This window comes from Zosterops lateralis (assembly GCF_965231275.1).
Source record: "Zosterops lateralis genome assembly, chromosome: 22".
NCBI classification, from domain to species: domain Eukaryota; kingdom Metazoa; phylum Chordata; class Aves; order Passeriformes; family Zosteropidae; genus Zosterops; species Zosterops lateralis.
In genome coordinates, this window is record NC_139782.1 from 4658279 (window position 1) to 4674464 (window position 16186).

General features: G+C 46.7%; 1 protein-coding gene across 1 annotated transcript in view; it reads right to left on the reverse strand.

The window, feature by feature from the left end:
* Nucleotides 1-16186, reverse strand: part of PRDM16 (PR/SET domain 16) — a 302027-nt gene that overhangs the window by 26012 nt on the left and 259829 nt on the right. The window contains exons 5-8 of the mRNA XM_083876951.1: nt 14187-14289; nt 8581-8779; nt 3013-3160; nt 1554-1707 (exon numbers count right to left, since the gene is read on the reverse strand). Of these exons, the coding sequence (XP_083733077.1) occupies nt 1554-1707; nt 3013-3160; nt 8581-8779; nt 14187-14289 (604 nt within the window). The remainder of the gene's footprint in view (nt 1-1553; nt 1708-3012; nt 3161-8580; nt 8780-14186; nt 14290-16186) is intronic.

Here is a 16186-nt window from a genome sequence, read left to right on the forward strand (position 1 = left end):
GGCTTTTCCAAATGTAACCATTCTATGATTCCAGGATTCTTCCATTTCTCACCCCAGGAATTTTTGCTAGATATATAAACACAGCACAAAATTCCCTAAAGAGAAGTGCTGGAGCTCTGAGAGCTCTCATCATCCTTCTAAAATAAGGAAAATGGGAAAATTTCTGTTGAATCTCCAGTTATCCAATGATTCAGTAATTCCACGTGGAACGGCGTCTCTTGCCCTCCTGATTTCTGCATTTGGGGTCTTTTGAAAGCCAAATATAATATTGTAAAAAAAATTAAACACAAACACACAGACCCTTTTCTTTCACTGAACAAGGGAAAAAAAAGAACCAACTTCCTTGTGAATCCTGCCGTGTGGGTTTGAAGTTGTTAATGGGTTCCACATTGATGGACAAAACAACCTGACACGTCTGACCAGGCAGGATCCCTCTGCAGTTGTTCCACGACCTGATTTGGTCTGACAAGTCCCTAATTCTGATGAGGTGAGAGTGAGGAGATTATGAGGAGAAATCCCTCATCTCCCCGCAGCAATCCTGGGAGTCAAATTATCCCTTTCATGTGCCCAGTGAAAGATTGCAGCAAAATGAGCGAGAGGAGCGTTTCTTCTTCCTCTGCTGACACCCAGCCGATCATCTCAGGACACTGATTACCCCGGGACATTAATGAAATGAGTCTCCCAGGATATTCCTGCATGCTGTTCCCATTATTCCAGCAGGGAAAAAAAAAAGGCAGGAGTAGGTTCAGTGGCTTCCCCACCCCAACATCAAAGCCTGGAATCAAACCCAGATCCCGGCCCGTGCCTGAGCGACGTGTTCTGAAGTGTCAGGAGGTGATCCCTAAAGTTCCTGGAGCTTTGTTGTGACACCATCCAGCTCCCTGCACAGTTATCCCAACCCAGTGGGTGCTGTGTCAATTAAAAAAAATATACAGCCCTGGGAATGACAAGGACTGAGATGGGTGGCTCTCCAGGGAAAATGCCCTTCTGGAAATATCCCACCAAGGAGAGCGCTGAGGACACAGTTCATCTGCTGTTTATTTGGCTCCCAGCATTATCTAGATGAAACATGCAGTAAATAAAGAAGAAAAAACTTTCTTTTTATAAAAAAAAACACCTTCTCATCTCTGTGATTACTTCAAGTTCTTTACAACGGCTCCAGGATTTGAGACACCCCTGTAAAACATTTCGATCAGGCTGTGCCAGCTATTTATTTATGTCACCAACAGGAACATTCAAAAGCGATTAAGGAGGGTAAAAAAAAAAAAAAAAAGATGAGAGAAAGAAAAGATATCAGGAAAAATGGCATCGCTGTGACCGCTGAGCGACTCAGCTTTTAACTTGTCAAGAAAGTCAAAAACTGCCACGAATGTTTACTGAAAAAACAGGGAGCATGCAAAAAAAAAAAAGAAAAAAAAAAAAAAGAAAAAAAATTCATTTTTTTCTCTGAGCTATAAAATTACAGCGGCTGGGGATGGGAAGGTTGGGGGGCCCCCGCAGGATCCCTGCAATTACAGCCAGCGCCGGGGCTGGTGATGGCCGTGACAACTTACATATGAAAGGTTTGACAGTGCTGTGGATGTGCTTGTGCTGCTTGAGGCCCGAGGAGGTGGCGAAGGTCTTGCCGCAGTCGGGGCAGGCGTGGGCCCGCGCCCCCACGTGCTGAGAGCGGATGTGCCGCTGGAGGTTGCTGGGGTCCGTAAACACCTGCGGGGAAAAAAATGCCTTCAGGAGGGGGGGAAAGGCAGGAGGAGGAGAGTCTGTGTGTGAAAAACTTATTTTGTTAGGTTTTTTTTCTTTTCAGTGCTGCTCACGGCTTGAGGAGCGTTGGGTGGACAGGTGAGAATGGGTCAGGAAAGAGCTCTGGTCGTGCCCTGCCAGGCTGTGGCACCTCCCCAGGTGTGTGGTGCTCATACAGGTGTGTGGCATCTCCTCGAGTGTGTGGTGCTCATGGTTTGATAGGTCTGTGGCACCTCCCAGGTGTGTGGTGCTCATACAGGTGTGTGGCATCTCCTCGAGTGTGTGGTGCTCATGGTTATACAGGTGTGGAGCATCTCCTTGAGTGTGCAGTGCTCATGGATGAACAGTTCTGTGGCACCTCCCCAAGTGTGTGGTGCTCATGGTTATACAGGTGTGTGGCATCTCCTCGAGTGTGTGATGCTCATGGTTATAAAGGTCTGTGGTACCTCCCCAGGCGTCTGGTGTTCATGGTTTGATAAGTCTGTGGCAGCTCCCCAAGTGTGTGGTCCTGATGGTTGAACAGATCTGTGGAATCTCCCTGAGTGTGTGTTGCTAATTGTTATACAGGCCTGTGGCACCTCCTTGAGTGTGTGATGATCATGGCTATAAAGGTCTGTGGCACCTTCCCAAGTGTGTGGTGCTCATGGTTATACAGGTGTGTGGCATCCCCTTGAGTGTGTGGTGCTCCTGGTTATAAAGGTCTCCCCAGGTGTCTGGTGTTCATGGTTTGGTAAGTCTGTGGCACCTCCCCAAGTGTGTGGTGCTCATGGTTATACAGATCTGTGGCACCTCCCCAAATGTGTGGTGCTCAAGGTTATAAAGATATGTGGCTCCTCCTTGAGTGTGTGGTGCTCATGGTTATAAAGGTCTGTGGCATCTCCCTGAGTGTGTGGTGTTCATGGTTGAACAGGTCTTTGTCTTTGCTGTCTTTGTTCACCCACATCTGCCCAGCACAGCCCTCCCCACCACCCCAGTACCCAGCTGGGAATGGCCAAAGGGGGAGTGGGTTGGGAGAGGGTTGAGCAGGGATGCCCCAGGACAGTGAGGACACCTCTTCTCCCTGGGACAGGGACAGCAGGATCACCTCTCCCTGTATCACCCTGCTCTGGGCCAGCATGGGCCACCCATCCCCTGCAGCCCTTGCCCAGGTCCAAGTGTCCTTCCCCAGGTGAATCCCCCACAGACACTGTGTCCTGCACCCTTTTCCCCAAATCCCAGTGCCCTCCCCCAGGTGAATTCCCCCCCAGGGTGATGACCCTGCCCTCACTGTACCTTAACACAATTTTCACATTCAAACCGTTTCCCACTGTCGTGAGACATTTGGTGACGAATCAGGTTGGATTTCCAGTTGAAAGCCTTGGGACACTGGTCACACTTGTACTCCCTCTCCTCGGTGTGGATCACCATGTGCTGCTCCAGACTGGGAAAGAGAGACAGGCTGAAGGCTGGCACTGAGGCAGGTCTGAGACCCAGAGAGGTGACAGGGATGGTGACAGAGAACCAGCTGTGGGGCCTGGGGGGTTTCCAGTCACTCTGATGCCTCAGAGCAGGAAGGGATTCATGGGCTGTGAGAAGGGCAATGACACCCAAATACTATTTGAGGTTTTTGACATTTATTTCACTGGTGGAAGATGCCCTGTTCTGCCTCAAAATGATGCTGTGTTTTATGCTAGTTCTTATTAATACCTGAATCTGTTCTCAAGAGCGAAAAGAAAAGTAAACTCAGCACTGACCCTGCAGGTTCTTGAGGGGAAAAATGGGCACTTTGTGATCAAAACTTCTGTGGCATCCCCCAGGGGAAAGAAAAGATATTTGCTGCTGCTGAGACTCTCACGTGTCCATTTTCACGGGCACCTGGCCCACGGCTTCCCAGAACACAGGGACTCACCGTTGGGAAGAAACATGATAAGGTGCAAACACGTTTCACTTCTAAATGTCAGACATCTTTGATTACTTCACTCAGCAATTTCACCTCCTGCCAACTGGCAGCGTCTCCAGACTGGGGGGGATGATGGCAATGCTGAGTGGCTGCTGGCACAGGGCCACGGCAGGGGTGGCACAGGGTGCTCCAGTGCCCTGTGCCATGGGAAGCCTGCACCTCCCTGCCCAGGAATCCTGCACCTCTCATGTTGGGAATCCTGCATCTCTATGGCCAGAAATCCTGCTCCTCTCAGACAGAAATCCTGCACATCTCAGGCTGAGAATCCTGCACCTCTCAGGCTGGGAATCCTGCACCTCTCAGACAGAAATCCTGCATATCTCAGGCTGGGAATCCTGCTTCTCTCAGACAGAAATCCTGCTCGTCTCAGACAGAAATCTTACATATCTCATGTTGGGAATCCTGCACATCTCATGTTGGGAATCCTGCACATCTCAGACAGAAATCCTGCACATCTCAGGCTGGGAATTCTACATCTCTCTGGCTAGGAATTCTGCATATCTGATGCCAGAAGTCCTGCATCTCTCTAGCCAGGAATCCTGTTTCTCTCAGGCCAGGAATCGAACTACTCTCAGCCCTTAAATCCTGCATATCTGATGTCAGGAATCCTGCACCTCTTAGCCAGATATCCTGCACCTCTTCATCCAGGAATCCTGCATCTCTGAGGCCAGAAATCCTGCACATCTCAGGCTGGGAATCCTGCTCCTCCCAGACAGAAATTCTGCATCTCTCATGCTGGAAATCCTGTGTCTCTCTGGATAGGAATCCTGCACCTCTCAGACCAGGAATCCTGTACCTCTCAGACCAGGAATCCAGCTCCTTTTAGTCTAGGAATCCTGCACCTCCCAGACAGAAATCCTGCTCCTCTCAGCCCTTAAATCTTGTATCTCTGAGGCCAGAAATCCTGCACATCTCAGGCCAAGAATCCTGTTCCTCTCAGGTTGGAAATCCTGCACCTCTCAGCCAGAAAAACCTGCACAATTCAGGCCTATAATCCTGCACCTTTCAGACATTAAATCCTGCACCTCTCATGCCAGGAATCCTGCATCTCTCAGGCCAGGAATCCTGCACATCTCAGGCCAGCCCTGAGAAACAAGGGAAGGAAATCTGCATCCTTTGCTTCCTTTGGGGCAGGTTAACAGGAGTTACAAACACTACTCTTACTGTGAGTTCTAAAAAAACCCCAAAAAACCAGCTCACATGGAATCTGCTCCTGCCTGACACCCCTACACATGGATATTAAACCATTTCTACAGAACTATAAAGCATAGTTGTATTTTTGCAGAAACATTAAAGCTGAACACTGCTGGAAAATCCTGCCAGTCTTCATTAAATGCCACAGGGAAAATACTCCCTGGGTACTTCCAGTCAGCTGAGGGGTTCAGGATCCCAGGAATTCTGTCAGCCTTGGTCACTCCACACCCAAAACTCCTCCCTTGGAGCACCAGCCCTGATCCCAGCCAGATAATTCATATTCATGGGCATGCCCCACATAAACTGCCAACCCACTCCTTGAAAGCAGCAATACTCATTTTGCTCAAGAAATGGTGCTCTTAAAATGACCAGATTTTTAACACACACACACAAAGTAACACAAACCTTTCATATGCACATCCAAAAATACGCTCCTGTTAACTGTGATTTATGAGTTTGTTTCGAGCAAATATGGACAAGCTAATATGCTGTTTAGAGGCAAGGTACCTACTGGGATTAGTGAAACATTTATTTATTTAGTCAGCTGCTAAATGCTCAATTTCAGGTCCCCAGTGGCATCCTTGATTTCATCTGTATTAACTTTGAAAAAATTCTAAGACCATCCAGGCACTCTGAGCGGGTTTATTTGGCGTTTTAGTGACTTTAAACTTGGCAGATTGATGGGGGAGAGATTGATGTGGGACATTTCCTCCCCACCCCACCAATCCACCAGCACGTCAAAGGCTGAACGGGGATGCTGCTGACTTCTCTTTTACTTTGTCCAAAAAAAAAAAAAAAAAAAAAAAAAAAAAAAAAAAAAAAAAAAAAATTAACTTTATATTATTAATCCCAAAATATTTGGTCTAAAAGGCAAAAAAATCCAAGGCCACAGTGCCAGTTCAGATCCCTAAGGAGCCAGGAATACACAGAGGGTACAAATAGGATACAGCACATAGATTTCAAAAAGTCATTTCCTAGTTAACATAAAAAATAAAGAACTTAAAATTAGAATTAGAAGTTAAAGAGGAGAGAGCTCCTGACACTGATGGATAAAAGAATTGGAACTTTTACTAAAATCCATAGTATTGAAAACATTTGAAGGAAATTCTCCTTGTCTTGTCAGGTTAAAAAAATGAAGCAAATTGCAGCCTCTTATTTCTAATGAGAGTATGCAATGTAGGGACACGAGGTGAGGGGTAAAGATGCCCCTCTGGGCTAAGAGGATCCTGCACAGGAATCCCAAGATCCATCCCAGATTCTACAGCTTCCAAACTTTTTTCCATGCACATACAGGGAATGCTCTGTAGGCTTCACCTTTCTCTGCATTTTTAAAAAAATAAATTTCTTCCCCCTCACTTCCTCACCCAGATCAAAGAGCTGAAAGTATCAATGTAATTAAGTTCAAAGTGACAAATGCAGGTTTTTTAAATGTTAAACTGAAGTGAAACAGGCCTTAGAGGGGCTTTAACCTCGAGGTTTTTGCTCTGCTCAGGCAGAGCCTGACAGGGGATTGCCAGTTCTCACAGTTTTATCACAAACCTTGTGGTGCACGGGGTTTGTTCACCCAAAAGAAATGAGTATGTGAGAACTTCAGCCTCTGGTAAAGACAGAAAACTCTGCTTTGATAGAATTTTATAAAGGCTTTTATCAAGGCTTAGGATGCAAATAAATACAATCTTAAGGTGATTAAAAAAAAACCTCTCAACTTTTAAAGCTGGCTCCTAATATTTAACTATTTGAGTCTCACTTTTCCAATGAATTAGAAAGCTCAAAGATCGCTGCTTTAAAGCTGAATTTCACTACTACCACGTTCTGCTTTAAAAAAAATCAGATTTTCAGGTAAAACCTGAGTTAAAATATTTTCCCTTTTAAAGAGAAGTTTAATTCTTGTTTAGAGCTGCCATATGATCATCATAGTAACGGAATAATTGTTGAAAATTAAAAAAAATGAGCTGGAGAATATTCAATCTTCTTTTTTTTTCCTTTTCACATTGCTGTCACAAGAACGTTTGGTGGACACAAAATTAAAGACTTGATTGGAATAGAATTTTTTAATTGTTCCTTCCAGATCAAAGAGGAGCTTGTGGCCATATTACAAGTTCCTGGGGCATCGACACCTCTTTAAACCCACTCATCTCAAATGACTAAGAATTAAATTTAAAACAAGCCTTCATGCACATTTTGACTGAACTAATATTGGTGGGGTTTTTTTTTCCTTCAGGACCAGAATACAAGAGAGCAGATGGTGGAAAGATCCCACAGGGGTCTCTCAGAAAAGAACCCCTTAAACTTCCCACCAACAACCCTTGAGAGCTTCTACCAGCGGGCAGTGAAAATCACAGTCTGTGAGATCAGGGTGGAATAAAACACTGCCCAACAGCTACAGAGGGTCCCCAAGTGAACATTCTTAAACTTCTTAGGGAAAGGAAAGGTTACTAGGGAGAAAGGAAAGGTTGATCCCAAAAGGGACATTCCTAAACCCTATGGAGGAAGGAAAGGTTGATCCCAAAAGGAACAAACATTCCTAAAGCCTATGGAGGAAGGAAAGGTTTATCCCAAAAAAACCCATTCTGAAATGTTATGGAGAAGGGAAAGGTTGATCCTAAAATGAACATTCCTAAAGCCTATGGAGGAAGTAAAGACTTCTATGGAGGAAGGAAAGATTTCTATGGAAAAAGGCAAGGTTGATCCCAAAAGAACGTGACTAAAGCCTATGGAGAAAGGAAAGGTTTCTGTGGAGAAAGGAAAGGTTTCTATAGAAAAAGGAAAGGTTGATGGCAAAAGAATATTCCTAAAGCCTATGGAAAAAGGAGAGGTTTGTCCCAAAAAGAACATTTTGAAATGATAGGGAGAAAGAAAAGGTTGATCCTAAAAGGAACGTTCCTAAAGTCTATGGAGGAAAGAGAGGTTTATCCCAAAAAGAACATTCTGAAATGCTATGGAGAAAGGTGTCTATGGAGAAAGGAAAGGTTGATCCAAAAGAACATTCCTAAAATCTATGGAGGAAGGAAAGGTTTCCATGGAGGAAGGAAAGGTGTCTATGGAGGAAGGAAAGGTTTCTATGGAGGAAGGAAACGTGTCTTTGGGGGAAGGAAAGGTTTCTATGGAGGAATGAAAGGTGTTTATGGAGGAAGGAAAGGTGTCTTTGGGGGAAGGAAAGGTTTTCATGGAGGAAGGAAAGGTTTCTATGGAAGAAGGAAAGGTTTCCGTGGAGGAAGGAAAGGTTTCCATGGAGGAAGGAAAGGTTTCCATGGAGGAAGGAAAGGTTTCCATGGAGGAAGGAAAGGTGTCTATGGAGGAAGGAAAGGTTTCTATGGAGGAAGGAAAGGTTTCCATGGAGGAAGGAAAGGTTTCCATGGAGGAAGGAAAGGTTTCTATGGAAGAAGGAAAGGTTTCCGTGGAGGAAGGAAAGGTTTCTATGGAAGAAGGAAAGGTTTCCACGGAGGAAGGAAAGGTGTCTATGGAGGAAGGAAAGGTTTCTATGGAGGAAGGAAAGGTTTCTATGGAGGAAGGAAAGGTTTCCACGGAGGAAGGAAAGGTGTCTTTGGGGGAAGGAAAGGTTTCTATGGAGGAAGGAAATGTTTCCATGAAGAAAGGAAAGGTTTCTATGGAGAAAGGAAAGGCTGATCCCTTCAGTCCTCCCACCATCCCCCTTTGGCCCGGACGGTGAGAGGAGGCCAGAGGAGGCTCTGGCTCTCAGTGAGTACCTGTATTTATTGGGGAACATCCTCTCACAGTCCTTGCACTCGTAGACCTGTCCATCCCCGAGGCCCTCCTGCTTGATGTCGTCGCCCAGGCTGTCGTACAGGGCGCCCACGGCGCTGCAGCCGTACTTCTTGTGGCGCCGCAGGTCCAGCTTGGACTGGAAGAGCTCATCGCAGTCCTCGCAGCGGAACGAGGGCTCCTCTGCAACACACACACCAGCCCATGCTCAGCCCTGCCCCAGGAAACACCACCAGCCCGGCCTCTTGGAGCCCAGGGAGGAGGTGAAGCTCCCCGAGTCCAGCAAACAAACAAACAAAGAGAGAATTTGCGAGTGAGAGGGGAGAGAACCCAAGGGAGGCTGTGCCAGCAGCTGCTTTCACTTTAAGCATTAAGAGAGAGGAAAAAAAAAAAATTAGATCACACAACTAGAGGAGATCTTGTTTTCTTTGTGTCTTGGCCTCTGCTGAGATGGGGAGAGCTACAGGGACTGGGAGACACACAAAATTCTGGGTTCATCCCGGGGTGCTGCTCATGTCTGCAAGGAGGGGGTTTGAAATTATGGATGAGTTTTCCTCAGAAGGGGCTGCCAGGGAAAAAGGAACAAGCCAGACTCGTATAAACACAGATAGTGAGAAAAGCAAACTGCCACGGCACAAACCTGGAGGAGCTTCTTTCTAAGAAATTGTCTGCCTAATGTTCTAATGTTCTCCTCCTAATTTTCCACTGCAGGAGCTCAGGGCTCCATCAGCCCAAGCTGTCCCAGCCCAGAGCACCATGGAAGGAAGAGCAGGGAGCCAAAGGCTTTGTTGCCGTGCTCTTTGCTTTTTAAAAACTTATTTATTTTTTTTCTAAAGTTCTAATGCACATAATAAATTACTGCAGTCAAGGTCAAACAAATTAAAAAGAGGGCAGCTATTATTAAGTTTACAAGGCAGCATCCTGACCAGAGTGCCAAGCCAAACAATCAGCTCGGAGCTGTAAATTTTCCAGGAGAACAAGCTCTGCGAGGGAGTGGGGATAGCTCTGGGTTTCTCCACCCTGGAACAGAAGCTTTCCAGCCCCCTCTGAGTCACTGGAGCCGCATTTCCCTGTCCTCCCCTACCCTCTTCCTCCATGCTCTGCTGCTCTGCCCGGTTCTCTTTTTCTGATAACTTCAGAAAGGAACAGCCCGTGGTGAGTGCATTATCTCCAAGGGAGGAGTGGGAATATTCTGAGAGCTGCAAGGCTGTGATGGAGCTGATCCAGTCCCTGGATGTTGGGGTGGGATGTGGCCACGCTCACGTTCTTGGGATAAAATCTTCAACCCCCGATCAAACCTTTGATTTAAAGTCCCCCCTTGCACTTGTTTACACCAAATTTTGCACAACTGCAAACACTTAGGCTGAGCTTTAAGGTCTGGAATGGTGTTTTATATAAATCAGGGTTAATTTTGTTTTGAGTGTGACCGGAGTGGAAGCACAGTCAATGTCACACCCCGAGATCTCCGTGCTCCCACCTGAGCCCTCACCTCCCATCTCCCTTTCTCTGCTTAAACCTGAGTTTAAAACTGAGCAAGACAAGGTCCCAGAGGCTGCTGCAGCAGCGATGTGGGCAGAGGAAACCCTCTGCACACTCTGCACACCTACACGGAAAATATCGACATGGGGAAACTCAAACCCAGCTGAAAAAGAAAGTATCACCAGAGCTGAGCCAGCACAGCCTGGCTGGGCACCCCAGGGCTCCCAAAGCCACCCACACCAGGCAGGGATCACCCCACTGCACCCACAGGGCTGCAGGAGCATCTCCCCAGCTGCACAGCACAGGAGAGCAAAAAGAAATCAAGTCTAGAGTGTCAACAAAGGGATTTTGATTAAAAAAAGAAGACATGAGGGAAGAAAATACCCAATTGTTCTAATTTCAGCTCATTTTGAGAGTTTATACACTCTGAAATTGCTGTCAGCAGCTTCACCAGGAGGTGGGTCAGGCCCTGCTCTGCCCCTCAGAGAAATTCTCTTTAGTAAAGAGAATTTTGTACAATATTTTGTAGAACAGGACCAATTTTGTAGAAAATTTTTTAGAACAGGACCAATGTGTATCTCGTGTGTTTTATGTCCCTGGGGAGGGAAAACTGGAAATCAGGGCACCAATAACAGCAGTGTTGAGAGCTGCTGCACCACCCACCATTCAAATGATCCAAACTGGTTTTTATGAGTGGGAAAACAAAAAACAAAAAACAAAAAACAAAAAACAAAAAAAAAAAAAAAAAAAAAAACAAAAACAAAAACAAAAACAAAAACAAAAAACAAAAAACAAAAAAACCCCAAAAAACCAAAAAAAACCAAAAAAACAAACAAACAAACAAAAAAAAAAAACCAAAAAAACTGTAGCATCAAACTCCAGAGACATAGAACTGCTCTGGTGAGGTGTTTCTCTACCTCAGAGCCAACATTTCTCCTCTTTGCTCTCCTGTAAATGCAGCAGTGGCTTAACCAGGAAGGAATTTTTGGAGGAGCGACTGAAATCCTCCAGGCTGGGGAGCCCCAGGTCCCTTCACCTCTTAACAAACTCCTACCAAACTCTCGGTATCCCTCAAGCTCCACCTGGCAAATCCCTGGACCTGAAAAACACTTGGAATGGAGGAAACAGATTTTTTTCTATCTCCTTCTTTTGACTTCAGAGAAAACACAACAAAATCCAAGTGGAATTCTTCCTGCTCCAGTTTGAGATTCACATGATTAATTGCAGTTTATTTCACCCAAACTCTGCTCTAGGAAGCAGAAATCCTCTCTGGGTTTGGAGAAGCAAACTCCAAATTTGGATTTCCTCCATACCTGGCTAAAGGTGGACACAGCACGCCCTGACACTGCCCTGACTGCTCTTACCACTGACAGTGACACATTTCTGTCCTTTCTCTGAGCTCACAGAGCAGGAGAGGAGGTGAAATACTTTAATTGCCTCAAGAATATTTTAGAGAAGAGATTTTGCTTCTGGTTCACCTCGTCCTTTGCCAGATCTCACCCAAATCACACACAATATAAGAGAGCACCAAACGCAGCAGCTTTTCCACAGGTGGAAAAGATGGAGGGTAGGAAAGGCAATTCCTGTGCTGCAGAGTATTTGGGTTTGGAAAAAAGAAATTTGTGTTGAAAGGAGACTTAGAGAGCTGACAAAAATATGATTAAAAGCCTTGTAGCCACGTGTTATTCGTGCTGCCACTGGTTGTAAATCCTGTTTTGATGCTCAGACAGGGCAAAGAGAGGAAAGACTGATCAGGTGGGAGAGCAGCTGAGGGTGGGGAGGCCCTGGGAGAGCAGCTGTGGCTGTCCCTGGACCCCTGGAAGTGTCCAAGGGCAGCTTGGAGGGGATTGGAGCAACCTGGGACAGTGGAAGGTGTCCCTGCAGGGGCAGGGGGTGGGATAAGGTCATTCCATGCTGACATATCCATATCCATATCCATATCCATATCCATATCCATATCCATATCCATATCCATATCCATATCCATATCCATATCCATATCCATACCCCATTCCTCTGGCATTCCCAGTTCTGAGCTCCAGCACATCCCAGACCTGACTCCTCAACAAAAACCCTGCAGGGGAAAGACCTGACCCTGCCTTAGGACCAGACCATCCCCTGCAAAACCGAAACCTAAACCAGCCCAGAGTCTCAGGGCTGAACTGAGCCCTGCTATTGTTTTTGTGTCTGTATCAGACACCCACTTTGCAGACTCCAGGTTCTCTTTTTCCCCCCCCCTTTTAAGTACCCAAAATAAAAAAGGTCGCCCTTCAAAACAACTTCTCATTAAAGTTTTTCCCCCTTTCTTTAAGCATCAGGAATGAAAATACTGCCCTTGACAAAGGTAACAGCCTCGGTAAGTGTGTGACAGGGAGAAGGGGCTGCAAAGAAAAGAGCCACCCCAGTCACACCGAAATTGCTGCCTGCTCTCTCCAGTGTGGCGTTTGTCAAATCTATGGTTATATGTGCCTATCTGAAGTTCCATCAGTAACACTCAGGACAAAGCAGGAATGTAACAGAAAAAGTAAATCAGTGCCTAATAGCTTTCAGAGAAACCAAGGGGAACACAATTATGTGGCATCTACATGCTAATCTACCAGACTCGAATCTCAAAGGAGTTCAAGTGCCCTACTCAAAATTCCTGCAGTGATAAGGGGTCTGCTGTGTTTGGCTGGGGTTGGGAGGAAAGATTTTTATGATAATTATCTTTGTGTGGAACAATTTTGCATTTTCTCTCCTGTTAATTCCGAAGTGAGCTGGGGGTGCGAGGCAGCAGGGAGATAGCCCTGCTGAAAGTAAAAAGTATTAAGGAGTCAAATATTTAATGTTGGCCTGGCATAATTTGACAGCAATTATGCAGCAAAAGCACTAGACGTTACCAGGAAGATCCAGATAAATGTTCCATAATGACAGAGATGGAAAACAAGGAGCACTTTTTTTTGCTCGTTCACATAAAAGCCTGTTAGAAACTGAAATGCAGAACAGCAGTGAGTTTTCATTCAGATTTCTCCTTGACATTAAAAAAAAAAAAGAAAAAAACCCCAGAAATTATTCATCTCTTTGTGTTGGTCTTGAGAAAATCATTAACTTTTTTTTTTTTTTTTTTTTTTTTTTTTTTTTTTTTTTTTGGGAGGAGAGCAGTGAAAAAATAGTCCCAGGTTTGATATGTGTGAAGCAGCAAATATCACACTTCATCCCCAGCCCTTCAGCAAAGGAACTTCCAGCAGCACAAATCCTCAAAGTATCCCATTTTCCAGAAATATTGGAAGTTAATTGTGCAGGATTTTACTGCAAACTCGCATCAGAAATTATACTTATATTATTAATATTATATTATAATATATTATTAATTATACAGGTAAAAGAAAATAAATGTATTGTGGGATGCCCAGAGAGAACTCCAATTTCATTAATTAATTTTATAGAGCATTTCCTTACAATTACTAATTTAAAAAAAACGGTAAATGAGAATGCATTTATAGAAATAAATCATTGAACGATGATGTTGGGCACACCCTTCCCAGTTTTCCTCAGGGATCACTTCCTTGCACAGTGTCTGTAGTGTCAGAGCCTTGGAAGAATGTGGGAAAAAGCATCCAAAGAGAGGAAACTCAGTGCTGGGAGCACTCTTGGATTTCCAGAGCACCCCATGTGTGTGTCCTGCTACCTGCTCACAGCTGCTGCAGAAAAGATGAGGTGTCTTTATTCCAGCAATGATAATTTTAGTGATGACTCTTTGACCTCCCTCCCTCAACCCCCCTTTTTCAGGTTCCCCAAATCTCTGCAGGCTGGTGTTTCCCAAGCCTTGGGATGGTTTGGCCATTTTTATTTACACCCAAAGGCACCTGGTGACCCTGGGGGTGGAAAAGGCACCTCTGATCACATCCAAACCCACAAAGAGAAGGAGATGAAGCTGCTTGAGGCTGATAAAAACTCAGTATTGTGGACTGAGTTTTGCTCTTCAAGGAAAAGTGAAAATGAGCACAAAATGCAGGCAGGGACAGAAAGGGCAGGTCCTGGCTCAGGTTTTGTCCCATCCTGCCCTGGCTGGGGGTCCCAGCAGGGCCAGGGGTGCTGCAGAGAGGAGCAGAAGCTCCTGGGGGGGCCTTACCTTCCATGCTGGGTGCCATGTTCCCCAGGGAATAACCTCCTTCCTTCAGACACACCAGCAGCTCTTCCCCCGGCTCGATCTCCTTAATAACTTTATAATAGACCTGGGAATCACAAACACAACAGACATGTTAAATATGCAAAGGCTCATGGTGTGTATTTTAACCAATAACTCAAATGAGTCCAGCTAACAGGGGAGGCTGTCCCTTGATTTGGGATAATTGGGATAATTGTTTTCCCGCCTTTATTTGACTCTTTGGGTGTCAGAGTTTCACACGGCTTGGACAATAAAAAAAATATTTTGGGCCACAGCCTCTCTCCCTCAAATTACAGCAAATCTTCCCTTTTTTTTCCTGTCCTCCTATGAGCTCAGTGTGTTTGTCACAGTGAAGGGAAGATTAAACTGATGGAATTGTCACGTTTAAGGCTCGGAGCCAAAATTGGCCTCATGATTACAGCTGAATTATCACATCTCCACAGAATTATTTTGTTGATTTTTCTCCCCAACAACCTCGACCTGACCCCTAAAAACAGATATAAACCACTCCAGGGGAGCTGTTTACCCCCATCCTGAGCTCCTGCCTGAGCACAGACCCTGAACCTTCCAAAATGCCCTGAGCATTCAGTGTCCTCCATATGTTTCCCAAATTTTTGGAGTACACAGGGCCCTGTCCTAACACAACACCCTGAGAACTCACCTGGTGACAGTCATTAACTCCCAGGTTTTCTTAGCACTGCGTTTAACAGCAACCCAAGAAATTCTTTTCCAGGCTAAAAACCCACATTTCACCCAGAACAATTCCCCAAATTTGCTGCCACTCTGCCTTTGCCAGCCTGTGTTTATGGGGAGGGAACACACACAACTCCCAAATTCCTGCCTGGGCTGCACTAATCGTGTCACCACCATGCATTTCTCTACCCAGAGTCCTTTCCCTCCCTCCCTGGCACGGAACACGAGGACAGGGGACATCCTTCCCAGAGCTGCAGGGACAGGGAAAATCCCTCCCAGAGCTGCAGGGACACGGGACGTTGCTCCCAGAGCTGCAGGGACAAGAAAAATTCCTCCAAGAGCTGCAGGGACAGGAAAAATCCATCCCAGAGCTGCAGGGACAGAGAAAATCCCTCCCAGAGTTGCGGGGACAGGGAAAATTCCTCCAAGAGCTTCAGGGACAGGGAAAATCCTTCCCAGAGGTGCAGGGACAGGAAAAATCCCTCCAAGAGCTGCAAGGACAGGGAAAGTCCATCCCAGAGTTGCGGGGACAGGGGACATCCCTCCCAGAGTTACAGGGACAGGGAAAATCCCTCCCAGAGTTGCGGGGACAGGGAAAATCCCTCCCAGAGCTGCAGGGACAGGGAAAATCCCTCCCAGAGTTGCGGGGACAGGGGACATCCATACCAGAGCTACAGGGAACATCCTTCCCAGAGCTGCAGGGACACAGGACATCACTCCCAGAGCTGCAGGTACGGGGAAAATCCCTCCCGGAGCTGCAGGGACAGGGGAACATCCCTCCTAAAGCTATAGGGACGGGGAAAATCCCTCCCGGAACTGCAGGGACAGGGAAAATCCCTCCAGAGCTGCAGGGACAAGGGACATCACTCCCAGAGCTGCAGGGGCAAGGGACATCCCTCCCAGAGCCACCACGCGGTGCGGCGGGGACCTGGAGCGCGGTCACCGCTCAGAACTTTCCCTCCACACCGAGGAGTCAGGAAGCTCCGCAGCGATCAGCCCGCGTTACACCGAGCGCCGGGACGGCCCGCGATCCGCCCCGGTCACCGCTCTGGCCCCGGTCACCGCTCTGGCCCCGGTCACCGCTCTGGTTTCCCAGTCTGGTCCCCCCAGGAGCGGCCGCGGGTCCCCGAGCGGGGCCGTTCCCATCCCGCGGGACAATTAACGCGTCCCCGCCGCCTCCCGCCGCCTCCCGATCCCGCTCCCAGCAGCTCTACCGGGGCTCCCACCTCTCCCCGGGACACACCCAGGAAAAGTTGCCGGTGGGGCGAGTT